The following is a 15,067-nucleotide window of genomic DNA, read 5'->3' as shown; positions in this document are numbered from 1 at the left end:
TGATGCGCACATCAGCCGTTCAGCAACTACATGATTTTACCACTGCACCCTTTGACCTCCCTTCTCCTTACCTGTCCCCAGCAAGGTCTGTCATCATCTCCTGTTATAACTTGCCTTCATTTAGGGCCTGATTCTGCAAACTGGACGGTGAGCAGCACTTACTCACGTGAGTAACCCTATCGGCCTCAGGGTTTCAAAATCAAGCCCTACAGACTGCTAGTTCTTCTGGGGCAGGGACATTTGGCTGTGAAAATCATCAAAGCTACCGCATTGTCCTCCTTTAAATCCCTCTCCACGCTTCTTCTTTGCGGAAACTCCAAATGGACAACAGTTAGGCAGCCGGTGCACTGTAAGCCCCGTTTATTATGCTAATTGTAATCACCTCACCCTTATCTGGTGCTCCCCGTCTGTGGATTGTATCCACCTGTTGTCTCTTGCCATATATTTAGATTACCCCGGCTCCAAAGAGCTTACAGTCCTTTTGTAATATGGGTGCGCAGTGCCTAGCACAAGGGGGCTCTCATCCCTGATGGAAGCGTCTATGTGCTACAGAAATGCTTGGTGTCACGGACTTAAAAGTCACATACTCTGCCCACGCACCAGCACAAAGCTGCTGAGAGCCGTATCTTTGAATCTCCTGACCTTTGCATGAGTCAAATCTCCTCCTTAATGTTGCAGTGCTGTAGGCGTTTTGCATGTCACTTCCACAACTATTGTTTGTTGACTTTAAAAATAACCAACAACCACTTTAGTTGGATGGCCATGCAGGCAACTAAACACACTGTGATGCTAGCTCCTTTAATTTGACCCTGATTTCCAATAACAGCCCTGGAAGTTCTCCTTGATCCATATACATAACTATAGGCAGTGTGCGTTCTTATCAGTATGGTTCCACAATCATAGGGGTTTGTTTGGACACAGTCATTAACAGCCAGATTGTGGTACCGTTATTAATGTTGGATTCTATTTCACACAACAAGCACTTCCATTGAAATCAACAGGACTGCTTGTGGAGTAGGTTGTTACTCAGTGTGAGTAAGGATATTAGTATCTGGGCCGAAGCATTTATTTACTTTAGTGGATATCCAGATATCTGGAAATCCGCATCATAGTGGATAAGCGGCCCAAAGAAATCCCTTCACTGAGTTAAAAGTAACGTATTCCACCCACATGCAGTGTGTTATTCACATTGATTCAGAGAAAAATTCTCCTTGCTTTCAGTCCTCATGAGTTCACACTCCTTAAGATTCACTTTGGCTAAACCAACACATGATCATGCATTTTCACCCAATGTAAAGAATAAGAAATCTCAGCCCAAAGAGCATTTCAAGACTATGATAAGCACCTGGAAGAAAATGGGGCCAATAGTGGAGGTATCTTCTCAACGATAACTTTAGTGTCACCAGCACAATGCTGTAATCGAGAGCAATGGAGCCATTAGCCCCGTATATAGGTACGAGTGCGTTTATTCTCTGCACGCATACCTGTGTTCGACGATGCAATTTAAAGCTTACAAAACAAAGGGATTGAGCAGTTGTGCTCAGACACATAGCAGTTAGAAATGGGGGACATCGTTTATTAGTCATTTAATTAATAAACTTAATTCTCAACTGCATACAAAACAGAAAAGGCCTTTGAAGGTCAGAGAACTTTTGACCTCCTCTGCACTGGCTATTATAAAGGACAATTCAAGATGATCTTCATATTGTACGTGGGAATGCTGGACCGTCCCTCGTTTATATCAGCTCCGTGTTAACCAAGCGGAGCTTGGCAAATTGGGTGAAGGTTATTTCTTGTGCACACACATGGGATACCTTTTGTTCTCAGCTGATTAGTCTAGCCTCTCCATGACCTTCAGAAGCACAACTGGTGAACTCTGGCAACCCGCCACAGCACAGAGGTTCAGGTTGCCCCAGGTTAGTCCCACTCCCAGGAGTTCCAAGCAAGGCAGATGGTCCCCCCATACAGCAAGAAGGAACAGGAAAACCCATTGTGTTCCAAATCTGTTTTGGTAACAGGGCTGGTTCTTATTATTTCTGCAAAAGCAGAGTCCAATACCCAGGGCCAAATCCTGCCCTCAGAGGCATGCAGCTGGCTCCCAACCCCTTCCCAAGAGGGCTGGGAGCATAGCCTAGTGGAAGTTGCATGCATGCACCCGTAGGCAGAATGTGGTCCTCATTGTTCAGAATGTCTGATCAGATTATCTCACTCAGTCCATGCAGCACAGTCTTGTGTAAAAACAGGCAAAGGGGGCCGGGGAGAGGAGGGAAACAGCTCAGTTCATCAGCTGTGAACAGCTAATAAAGAGGAAAAATAAATAAGAGGCCACTTGAAAGCACTGGTATCCTTACCTTCTTTTTGGAGTGCCCTCTGTCCTCCTCTTTAGCTGCTTTGCTATTTTTCCCACCTCGGGAGAGTTTCTGCTCCCCAGACTGCTTGATGGTGATTTTGATCTCAGGTGGGCAGATATAGTTCTCCAGGTTTTTAGGGGGCTTCTTGGCTCTCTTAGTGGTCTGGATTTTCAGCTTCAGGCTCCCCTCTGTAAAGTTAGCCTCCTTGATTGAAAACTCCTGCTCCTCCAGGCCATCTCCTGCCACCCATTTCTCGCTGTCTGCATTGGAAGTGGAATCCACGTCTCTCCCAGAACCCAATTCGTCCTCTTCTTCTGGCTCCAGTCGTTCTCCGCTCACTGGGATCCCTTTCCCGGAGCCTGAAGCAGGCAACATGGTCTCCCCCGTGCAGCTAGAAGAAGGTGGAGGCTTCACAGAGGCAACCGTGGCTGGCAGGAAATCCGCCTCGCCTCCCCTTTGCCGGGAGCTGCTTAGGGTCTCCCTTGCCTCCATGGCAATCTCACAATGCACTGGAGTTTTATAAGAGGGAAAGGGGGAAGGGGAAGGTGATGAGGAGAAAAGGGGGGAGAGGGGAGAACCCCAGGAACTGAATGATAACTGTCTGTAAAATTTAAAGTCCCAATAGTCCGGACACTGGAAGGAGCTCAGAAGTGATCAAAGCCGCAACTGTTGAAAGAAGAGAGAAGAAAAAGGAAGTCAGCACTCATGCATGTGACAAAGTGCAACCATAGGACCGACTGAAACAGAGCACTACGGGGCTTCCCCAAGATGGGTCCAATCCAGCACAGCACTGCGCACCAGCTACAAGGTCCTGAGCACCTTCAGTGAAGCGCGTAGGATTTGCCAGCACTCAGAACCAGCCAGAACTTGGGCCTAAAATACTAGGGGACAGCCAACCAACAAACAATGACAATCTGCACCCCAACGAGATGGACTGGATAATGAAACACACGCACAGATAAACATACGTACATCTAAACACTACTGAAGCTGCTTGGATTTGGGATTCATTTGCACCACCGCAAGCTGGAAATGCATCGAAGGTGAAGTTTCACCACTGCTTAGGGCTCTGGAGGAAACCGGGAGGCCAGCATTTTCAAAAGTGACTCATTTCACATACCTCCGTTTTGAATGCCCAACCAGAGAGGGCTGATTTTCAGAAAACCCCCACCCTTTGAAAATCAGCCCCCCTTTAAGGTGCCTCTAGTTGCAAACCCCAAAAATGGAAGCACCCCTTATCTAATCCCTTTTGAACATCTTGACCGGATAGACAGGAGAAGCTATAGAATTTCAACAGAGATAAAGCAAAACAATGGGCATGTTTCATGCAGAGTTACATAAAGACCAAGACAAACACCAAGCATCCAGTGAACAATCTTCTAGGGAACCAGCTACATACAAAATCTTAAAGCAAATAAGGATTTCCCAACCCACCCCATGTAGCAACAAACTGTAAAGGCAACCCTGGTAAATAGCAGTTTGGCCAATCATCAGTACAACATGTCCCCTTGTATCTTTCACTGTAACACTCGTCATTCTAGAACTCAGCTTGGCATGAGAAATCAGGTAAGCTCTCTTGCGGGGACTGCAGTTTGAATGGCTCACTACTTTCCACTTTTTAAAGTTCAGGGGAAACGATCCTGCACATATACTATTTGCTCAGATTTCCACTGGATTACAGCCAGAGGTCACTGATCTAGCCTTGGCCTGTGAGGGTAGTGGTGAAAAGTCCTTACCGTCCTACAGCTAAATGATGTGGTGACCTGAGTACAGTTCTTAGTAGACCGATATCCACATGAAAGCACCATCAGTAACACGAGCTGGCTTCCTTTTTGGCAGAGGAACTAAGAACTGTGCACCTCACAGAGTGCTCAGAGACTGAGCTATCAGCTGGCTCTAGAAGTGGTTTATCTGGCTCATGATAGAGGCACATCGGCAGAGCATATGCAGACATTTGTGCTCAACTTACAGCTCTTCTGTGGATAAAGATGGGACCATCAGTGTCCAGAGCAATTGAGCCCTGCTCTCCCATAAGCACTAAGTTGAAAGGTATCCCACCTATGCAAAGGGGATAACAACCCCTCACTCAAAGGGGTTTTTGGAAGATTAATTAGTTAATGCCTGTACACTGCTTTGAACATGGGAAGGTTTCGCTTAATGCTAGCTAATATAATTATTAGTTTAAACAGGGGACATATCACACCTGCCTGACTGTTTTGATTATGCAGGTGTAACCCACTCTTGGAGTTTGCCCTCTCCTAGAATGCTGGACTGAGCCTCTAGGGGGGTCCGACCCTTTGGACCATGACAATAATGGCTACCGGAGCTCTCTGACACCATTTCCCAACATGCTTGGAGACAAGGGCAGGGAGAGAGGAATTAGAAACTCCTGCTGAGGCCAATAGGCTTCTGCATTGTGGGAGGGGGGAGAAAGAATATGGACAAGCTGTTTGCTGGGGCAATGATGAGCCAGGGCTGCTCAGCCCTCAGTGAAAGGACGCAGCCTGACTCAGAGACACAGACACTAGGTTTAGTTTCAGAGTTCGGTCTGGGAGCTGAGAGAGAAGCAGAACAGCACAGGGAGCCACTGGTTAACTCCCCCTCCCCAGTGCCATAAAGGGGTCTTTGAACTGCAGCAGGAAAGTTGCATGGACCAGGCAGCGACAACTCTGCAGAGACCACCGTCCAGACTGACAGAGATCCAAGCCGGCACTAGCTACCAAGAGCCAGGTGAGACCCCCACAGGACTGAAGACCAGGGAGCCAGGAGAGGACCCTGTCCCGCCCAGGCAAAGACACTGTTAGAGGACCCCTTTTCTTTTTGTTGAAGCCAGGCAACATTCGCAGCACTGCAGCACTCACCTCCGGACTCAGCCTCTGGGTACCATCCGCCTAGGGAAGTGGCCAGGGAGGCAGCTGGGGGTTGGGAAGAGCTCGGAGTGTTGGGAGGTGGGAAATGTGTTGATAATTAGTATTATTAGTTAACTCTAAACATTTCCTTCCCCCAATCCCATCTTCCTGCTCCCAATAAAGTCCCTCTTTTTTATGTTGTTATTTTGGGCAGGGGTGTCATTTCTTTGCTGGGTTTGTGTTGAGGTAATTTACTGTCTCCAGTGTGCTGTGTTTTATACTTCTTGCCAGAAGTGGTAGCAATATTGTGACTTGAGCACAGTGAGGAATCACCTTGGGTGGAGGCACCAGGCGTCACAAAAGCAATTGCACCCAGGACTCAACCCCCGCGAAGAGAAGGGAGCAGCCCCTGCAGGTAGCAAGCACCAGAAAGGAGGTTTGAGCCCTACCTCGGGGAAAGGCTACACATGTAACTGCTCCACCCAGTTAACGGACCTGGCCCCCTGCCATGCTTTGTGCCCAAATAGATGACGGCGTCAGCGTCAGGGATACCTTCCATTTCCATCCATACCAATCAAATAAAGCTCCTTATTTATCTGACATTTTGCATTGTTAATTTCCTTACAGAGGAACACATCGTATGCACACAGAGTACTGAAATAAACATAAGGTGGTAAGGTTCTGCTGTGCGGCATTCCTGCAAGTTACTGCTTTGGTATGCATGCATGTGCAATGGGCACTCTGTACCGGACCTCCGTCCACAGGACATTAACCCCTTCCCCTGCTGATAGAAAGAGCAAGCAGTTTCTTGCAGAGAATGTCTATTCAAACAAGCAGGGCACCAGGATGTGCCACTTCAATTGGGCATCAATAGTGGCTGCTTCTGTTTGCAGAGAAGCAGCTACAGCATCCAACCCATCAACAAAAAGTGAACTAGATTTGATCATCATTTCAAAACATCAGAACAAAACCCTGAACCCTAACTCTGGGAAGTTCATATAGAGGTTGGAATTTCTCTCTATGCGGCTAGGGGCTGACCAAAACCTAGGCTCCTACTCCAAACTTTGGATCTGGATCCCATCTACATGCCTGACTCTGATCTAAGTAACATCAACGTAAATCAGGAGTAGCTGAATAAAGTCATCCGTGCTGCATTCACATCAGATGGGTGTAAATTGGGTTAGATTAGGGCCTAAGAATCTTGGCGTCATCTTGTGTGAGAATCTGCAAACCATGATATCAACAGACCTGCAGCAATAAACAAACAATGATGCACTATATCTCTGTACAGGAATTAAATGGGTCATTGTTTAAGGTAGCTCATTATTCTGCTTCAGGGTTCATAGTTAAATGACTTGGGTAATGGGACATGATACTTGTCTTTCTAGTTTGGGCAGACTACACATGCTTTGACTAGTTAAGAAACCTCAGTTCAACCTCCTGAAAAAGCAGTCTCCTGGGTAGTTCCCCGCCTCTATTTCTTTCCCCAGCTTCAGCCATGCCAGTGCTATGAGAACTATTTCCAACTTTGAAGCACTAGGCATGAAGACAACACTAGACATGCTAATGGGAGATACCACAGGAGCAAGTCACTCAGTACGAGCAATGTTATTTCTACCAATGTGACAATACCCTTTTGTTAGTGTATCCCTAAAGCCTCATTCACAAAGATACAAGGTTCTGGGCATCTTTGGAGCTAAAGAAAATCAAATTAGTGATTAGTAAGAAAAGCTTTAGACAACTTCTGTTTTCTTCATAGTTATAAAGTCAAACTCTAAACCAAATCCTGGATCCAGATATTGGGAAAGTTTGGTCCCTGATTCAGATATTGTGGCTTGGGTCCGTCTCTATCGTTTTGCATTGTCTGCTGTTCCATGTTTCATCTGGGGCTGCAAGTGAAAGTGCCAAAACAAAGCAAGAAAGGTTCTTCTAGCCCGACTGGCTGTGTGGAGAGCTGGAATTCTAGTGGGAAAGCTTATATACCTATTTTACAAGTCCCAAGGGCTGGGCTAGTTCAGTCTTTTAAATGTTTACCCAAACTAACCCTCCAGATCTTTTGAGATTCACAGTGATAGGTGATGGTCAATAACCTACTACAGGTGCATCACATTCTCTGAAATAAATTCCCAGCAGAAAGTGTAACCACTAGCAAGGCTTGAATTTGAGGAAGGATAATTCACAGGTGAATGAGATGAGTTTCAGAGAATTTAGCATTAGTCCTTAATTAGGGAGTTTTTCCATGCTTTAGCTGATAAAGGCTATGTGCTAAATTCTGCTTATGGACATTCACACATCCATTTCAATGGGATTCATATGCACATAGCTAAGGGCAGGATTTGACCCTAAGAGTTGTGAGCTCAGGAGTTTGCTCTGGATCATGGACATCCTAGACCTCTACAACAATAGGATATGAGTTTGTTTCCTTCTGTTGCTTCAAGCAGCTACACAAACTCTCCAGTGTGGAAAAGTCAGAACGGTAAACTGATTAAACAGAACATTTGCTAATGACTGAAACAGCATCCACGCACTAGGTGCTTGTGGGGGAGAAGTGCTACCGAATTTTGGATTCTACGTGTAAGGAAGTGCCAACTCTGTGCTCTCTTTGCTCTTTACAATAACTATATAAAGAACTATATAGTTCTATATAAAGAAACCAGACAGGAACAGCCACATCCCAAATACTTGTTTTTACTAAAGATACACAAACATGCACCATACAAACTGCTACTCTGGCTGATTTCTTGCAGCTTCTAAAACACAGTGAGCACCTCTAGATGGCTCACAAACTATTTAAAGGGATACTCCTCTAAGCCTAAACACTACAATACACAAATTGAAGTCTCTACTGCAGCTACTAAAGCTTCTCTCTTTTCATTCATAGAGCTCAAAGTGCCTTACAAAGAAAGTAAATACAATTAACCCTATTTACATATGGGGAAACTGAGGCACAGACAGGGGACGTGTCTTGCCCGAGGTCAGCGGTGGAGTCAAACTAAAGCCCAAATCGGACTCCCACTCCAGTGCCATAGCCACTGGATCGCTCTTTCCCCATGTGAGATACACTTGCTATTTAACAGCGAAATCCCTAACCACTGATAAAACAACAAAAACCCAGGAAGCTTCTCCACTTCATCCATTTAAAACTGCACAAAGCACTGGGTAATATATGACAGTATTTGACGTTCATGTATCACCTTTCATTCCAAATGATCCCAAGCTCCTTCACCAATTATATACCACCACTGAAATGCAGCTACCTCTGGGGTGGAGGCCACCAGACCACATACAGTACACCCAGGGGAAAGTTTGGGCCAAAGACACTTGAAAAGTGTCACTTAATCTTCAGTGTCCACACGGGACAGCAGGAGCTTGGGTTTTAAAGTCTCATAAAAAAAACCTGAGGCCTGGTCTACGCTTAAAAGTTTTGCTGGCATAGTCATAGCAGTTGGAGTGAAAAAAAAAATAATAATCACATCCCCAATACAGCAAAAACCATCCTGTAGATTCAGGGATACTGACAAAACAGTCCTTGCCACAAGTATAGCTTATCTCATATCTGGAACTGGGATAGGCTATGCTGCCAAAGGAATTCTTCTATAAATTGCATCCACTCAGGGTCAGTTTGCCAGTACAGCTATACCAGCAAACCCTTTCTAGCGTACGCAAGGCCTGACGTACCGGAAGCAGCATGACACTCAGTTTATCTACTTTGGGAAAACAAAGAAGCCTCTCCTAAGTCCACTAGTTTCAAAATGTCGAGGAATTTCATGCATAATGTTCAGACCACTAAGGGTACGTCTACACAGTGATAAAAGCCTCTGGCTGGCCTGAGTCCGAGGATTGGGGCTGAAAATTTGCTGTATAGACGATTAGGCATGAGCTGGAGTCCAGGCTCTGGGACCCTGTGAGGGTGGAGGGTCCCAGAGCTCAGTCTCCAGTCCGAGCCTAAACATTTACACAGCAATTTTTAGCCCAGCAGCCCGAGTCAACGGAGCTGGGCCAGCTTGGCTGTGCCAGAGGGCTTTTATTCCCATGTAGACGTGCCTTGAGTTATCTCCTCTGGCCACAATACTCTAAAGAAAACTACCCGGCATTGAAGGGCACTGGAAAAGGCACCATGACCGCTCTTTCCCATCTCTGCGACGGGTTCTACAATAAATATCCTTCTGCCCTTCACCTGTGTTGGGCCTATCACCTCCATCACACGAACGACGGGGAGGAAGACGTCCCTTTCAAGCTAAACCAACCCACAGAATCAATAAATAAGGGACTGTCGATGTCTCGGTGATGTACTTTTGATACAACTCTTCAAAGTTTGACAGTCAGTCTGGTTGGTGGGTTGTTTTAAAATAGAACAACAGTTCCTACATACCTGTGGAGGCATTTTTCAATATTTTGTGTCTAAACAAACACAGATGAAGGGTCAGATCCTCAGGAGATATAAATAAGGCATAGCTTCAGGGAAGCCAGCAGAGTTCTGTTGGTTTACTAGTGCCAACCATCTGGTCAACAAACAATAAATGTAACCTTCACTGGACTGCTACAATCTAAAATCTAACTCTGCTCCAAACCTGTCATCATTTTATTGGTGCTCAATACAGTGCAAGGCAAGTACGAATCAGGATGTCCCATAAAGGGACGTTCAACAGTCAAATGTCAGAAAGGCTGGGGACGGACTAGGTAACCCACTGTCTAGATGTATCTTGCAACCATGTGATCCTGCAGATAGCTGTGTACACACACACACACACACACACACACACAGATAAAGAGACAAACAGAAATGAAGGCCCATGTGCCTCCATAATTATGCAGGCTTGTTCGTATGTGTATTACACACACACGTATCTGTCTCTTCAACATAGAGACATTAAATGGTAGATTATGAAATCATATTTGATTCCATAACTAGGTTTGAGACTCCGTAATTCAATCAGATAGGTACCTTTCTATGTAAGTACCTATCAGAGGAGCAGTGAAGGGAGGGCCAACTGAATGATCAAACAAGGGACTCCACCATAAATCACAAAGCCCATAAAAGACACACTGCCCCCAGTGCTGCTGCTGCAACAGCAGGAACCACAGGCAAGAGTTGAGCAGTGAATGGCAGGGTAAATGCCATCCAAGGACAGCCCCTGATGCCCATACCCAAGGTGGGGTTCTGAGCCTGCATGGCAGCAGGCATGCCGGAGTTCCCCATTTCACGTGCATGCTGAAGACTGATTGTGTCTAAGTGGGATGCACTTAAAATTACACAAATATTTTTTCATGCACACAATTGAAACCTAGTGATTATTTGCAAGTGCATCCTTCCCTTCTCCCACACACTCACCACCCAACTCAGAGTGATGTGTCTCACCACCCCTAGAAAGCAATCAAGCACCATCTCTCCCATCCCCAAGTGCCTGTCACAAAGGGGCAAATACTTCACTGACTTACACTCTCTGGGCCAACGCTGCTGTTGAAACTGGTGTAAATGAACTTTCGTTAGATTTACACCTGTGCATCTAAGAGCAGAATTTGACCCACATCTCCCCAGGGAAGTCAATGGGTTGCATGGTCCTCTGATTTGTATTACAGGTGCACCTGGAGGGCCAGACTGAGATCACAGCGAGGCACAGTGCAAACACAGTGGAAGATCATCCCTGCCCCAAGCGGCTTACACACTAGACAAGTCAAGAGCTGAACTGATTTGCCCAAGATCAAACAGCAAGTCAGCAGCAGAGCTGGGAACAGAACGCAGCTCTCCTGATTCACAGGCCACTGCCCTCTCCCCTAGACCGCGCTGCACGGAGTATAACGCACCGTAGCAATAGACATCGTGATCCAGGCCCAATGCAGTCTATAATAGTATGGGCCACCACCAGAAACAAGCTATTTCTATAATAACAGCAGAAAGCTATTTGGAGGACAGCAGCAACCTGACCTGAGGAGGGTACTCTGGATACCTGCTTAGCCTAGATGATCACAATGGTCTCTTCTGGCCTTGGAATCTGTACTGGAAGTGTTCACAGCTACTACAAATGGAAAGTTTATAGGTATTTAGGATAAGGATACAGAAGTGGAGGCCAACTATGGAAAGCAAACTCCACGCAATTCCATCAGTTCTGTCTTACCAAACTTCCCTAGTCTGACCCGGCTCTCGGAAGTCTGCCATCCGACACAGTAGCCTGATTCTAGCACAGACGTGGTAGCACTCTAATCTCTTTCTCTCCCTCTGATCAAACATTCCCGGCTGCACCCAGAAACTTGCCGAAACTGATTTCTCTGCATAAATCATTAACGAGGGCTTTGTTTTTATTTATAGCTGCTGCCACACTTTATTTATTTATTTTTTTGAGGGGGAGGGCAGAAGGGGTTGTGTGGGTTTTTCTTTTCCCCCCGATGCAAATGTCAGGGAGGCCAGCACTCCCTCTTTCAGGGCAAAAAAAAGTGCATTTGATCGGGGATGCACAATGACTGGGCTAGGCATCCTTGCCACAACCCCAAAGCGACGGCACAAGGATCAGAGGTGAAAGTAAGCCGGTACGCACCAGGACCGGCATTCTGAGAGGGCAATTTAAAGCCCTGGGGTAGCAGTGGCAGGGCTCTGGCGGGGATTTAAAGTGCCCCGGAGCTCCAGCCGCTGCTACTGCCCCGGGGCCCTTTAAATCCCCGCCTGAGCCCTGCTGCCCGAGCCCCTGGGTAGCGATGGCGGGGCTCTGGCAGGGATTTAAAGGGCCCGGGAGCTCCAGCCCCTGCTACCCTCCCGGGGCCCTTTAAACCCCACCTGAGCCCTGCTGCCGAAGCCCTGGGGTAGCGGCAGCGGGGCTCTGGAGGAGATGTAAAGGGCCGGGGTGGTAGCGGCGGCTGGAGCCCCAAGCCGTTTAAATCCCTGCCTGAGCCCTGCTGCCCGAGCCCTGGGGTGTGGGGTGGGGGCTCTGGCGGGGATTTAAAGAGCCCCGGAGCTCCAGCCACTGCTACCGCCCTGGCCCTTTAAATCCCTGCCGGAGCCCTGCTGCCAAAGCCCTGGGGTAGCGGCAGTGGGCTCCGGCGGGCATTTAAAGGGCCGGGGCGGTAGCAGCAGCTGTAGCCCCGGGGCCCTTTAAATCCCCGATGGAGCCCAGCCACCGCTACCCTAGGGCTCGGGCAGCAGGGCTCAGGCGGGGATTTAAAGGGCTCGGTGCTCCGGCAGCTGCTACCACAGCAGAGCCCCAGGCCCTTTAAAGCTCTGCCAGAGCCCAAAGCCCCGGGGTAGCGGTGGCAGCCGGGAGCCCCCAGGGCTCCTCAGTGATTTAAAGGGCCCGGGGCTCCACTGCGGTAGCGGCAGCTGGAGCCCTGGGCCCTTTAAATCGCCCCCAAGCCCCGGGGCTCCCAGCCACCTCTGCAGCTGGTAGCTCGGGAGTGATTTAAAGGGCCCCGGGGTCCCAGCCATCACTACCGCAGCTGGAGCCCTGGCCCTTTAAATCAAGATTTAAAGGGCCCGGGGAATTAAGGCCCTGCCTCTTCCGGTTGAGGCCACGCCCCCTGCTCAGGACTCCGGCGTACCGGTAAGTCCTCTAACTTACTTTCACCCCTGACAAGGATGCACAACAAGAAGACTGCGATCCAGTGTCTGGCCTTCACCTTGGCTACACGCTGTCCAAAGTGTCTCATGTGACCAAACTTTGTTTATTTCAAATGAGATCATGCCTGTGAAAGGTTGGATTTTGAGGGGAGCTTATCACAATGTGGTTTTGTTATTCAAAACACTATTTTGTTATTCAAAGCCCTGACAATGACCCAGATTCTCAAAGATCTTTAAGCACTTAGTGCCCACTGATTTCAACAAGAGTTACGCACCTGGATACCTTGGAGGACCAAAGTATTTGGTCCTGTACAACACACATATAAGGACTGTCCTTGCACCAAAGAGTCTATAGTGTCAAGGAGCGTCTGAGATATGCTGGGACACCAAGAGGAAAGTGTTAATTTGGAAACTAGATGGTGGTAGTTTAGTTTTGCTTCCTTTCGTTATCCTCTTCTAAAGAGCTGGAGCAGAGAGGGCCTTTGATTGTCATTGATTAGAGTTGAGAGGAGAGGAGCTGGTGCATTGGAACTGGGAGGTCACAGCTCGGAAGTGTGATTCCTAGTGGGGGTAGAGAGACTCGGGCTGGTGCGGTAAAAATAGCAGTGCTGACGTTGCAGCCCAGCGGTGGCTTGCACTAGCCACCCAAACTCGGACCTAAAGGGCTGGCTGGGCTTGGACTCAGCTAGTCGCTGCACCATGACGCCTCAAAGCTGCTACTTCCCTGTTGAATTGCATCTCCGCATGTGTCCATTGGGGAGGAAGACAAGGGAGACACAGGCCCAGCATTACCATAGTTAAAGACCAAACGCTGCCCTCAGTTACTCCCCTGTAATCCTACTGTCTTCAGTGAAGTTAGATAATATACTTGCACGAAGGCAACGTTAGTGGTCTGAGCATTGGCCTGCTAAACCCAGGAATGTGAGTTCAATCCTTGAGGGGGTCATTTAGGGATCTGGAGCAAAAATTGGGGATTGGTCCTGCTTTGAGCAGGGGGTTGGACTAGATGATCTCCTGAGGCCCCTTCCAACCCTGATAGTCTATGATTCTATGATTATCCATTCATCTTTAATATGCAGATTTCCTGACATTTGTGTGCTTAGCTGTGCCAACTTTCAGTTGCATCACTGCCATTTCTTGCATATAATTTCCTGAGTTTTTTTAATTAAAAAAAAATTCCCGGGTCTGTATCTAACACTATCCATGTGCTGAGGCACAATAGAACCTGCAACTATCATTACGGCCACACTTTAAAACTTACAAGGCTGCTAGTTAGCCAGGGGCAGGCTATAGTCCATTGATACTGCAGCCCAAGTACAAATATGGTACAAAGTTGCTAGAATGTACCCTTAAAATGGCCTAATCCAGCCCCAAATCGGTAGAAAGCCTCCCATTAACCTCAGTAAGTATTTTATTAGGCCCTAAATGTATATGGACGAAAATAGTTCCAGAGATTGCTGACTGAAACATTGATTGGTATTAAGTGAGATTGTATTAATTAGTAGCACAGCAGGGCCCTGATTAAGAATAAACCAACTTTCTTCAAACTTATCTTGCTTTTTTGGACCCAGTGAGATCTGCTAGCCATACTCAGTTGGAAGAAAATCAGTGCAGTAGTCCTAAAAGTTATGAACATTTAAATTAGGCAAGCTTTCAGTGGCTACCACTTATCCAGCTGAACCCTTCTGCACAGTGCATCTCTAAGGGCACATCAACAGACAAAGTTTTCTATTGGGCATATTTGGTATGCAATTTTCAAATGGCCATAACTTTCGTGACTCAAAACTTTTTTCTCTCACACCAGGCAAAGGCAGAAGTTTGCAACAAGCATTACAGGCCTACTAATTTATCTGTTCAAATTCCAGCTGTTGTCCAGTCTAAAAGTGTGAGGTTAGACATAATTCAAAAGGCAAAGGTGATTTCCCCCTACTCCCACACCTTTTCTGAATCAATTACATGGCAACTGACAACAGGAGGGAATTTGCTCAACCTTTCCCTCCCCCATCTCTCAGAAAACTCCATCAACCAAACAACACTTGAAATTGTTCAATGCAATATGTGAAAGTTACATATGCAAACACGGGTTGATAACTGAAACCAGTTAAGACTAATAGGTGCCCACAATAATACTTTGCATGTAAACAGCCTTATTCATCTGAGGACCTCAAAGCACTTATCAAATGTACTTAATTAAACCTCACAACTTCTCTGATCCCTTATGGAAAAGCACTAAAGAATTGAATGGAACATTATAGCCTGGGTACTGAATATTGTTATATTCCTGCTACAGAATTCTATAGGAAAAAGTATACAGAAAAGAT

The 15,067-nt window shown here is 46.9% G+C and overlaps 1 protein-coding gene across 2 annotated transcripts in view; it reads right to left on the bottom strand.

Annotated features, from left to right (window-relative positions):
* Positions 1-15,067, bottom strand: part of SETBP1 (SET binding protein 1) — a 313,423-nt gene that overhangs the window by 291,944 nt on the left and 6,412 nt on the right. For both annotated transcript variants that reach the window (XM_043546875.1, XM_037902453.2), the window contains exon 2: positions 2,352-3,017. In XM_043546875.1, the coding sequence (XP_043402810.1) occupies positions 2,352-2,843 (492 nt within the window). In that variant the 5' untranslated portion in view covers positions 2,844-3,017. The remainder of the gene's footprint in view (positions 1-2,351; positions 3,018-15,067) is intronic.

The sequence above is a fragment of the Chelonia mydas genome, chromosome 5, assembly GCF_015237465.2.
Source record: "Chelonia mydas isolate rCheMyd1 chromosome 5, rCheMyd1.pri.v2, whole genome shotgun sequence".
In the NCBI taxonomy this organism is placed as follows: Eukaryota; Metazoa; Chordata; order Testudines; family Cheloniidae; genus Chelonia; species Chelonia mydas.
Note: the sequence above shows the minus strand (reverse complement) of the source record. Positions and strands in the feature narration are given on the sequence as shown.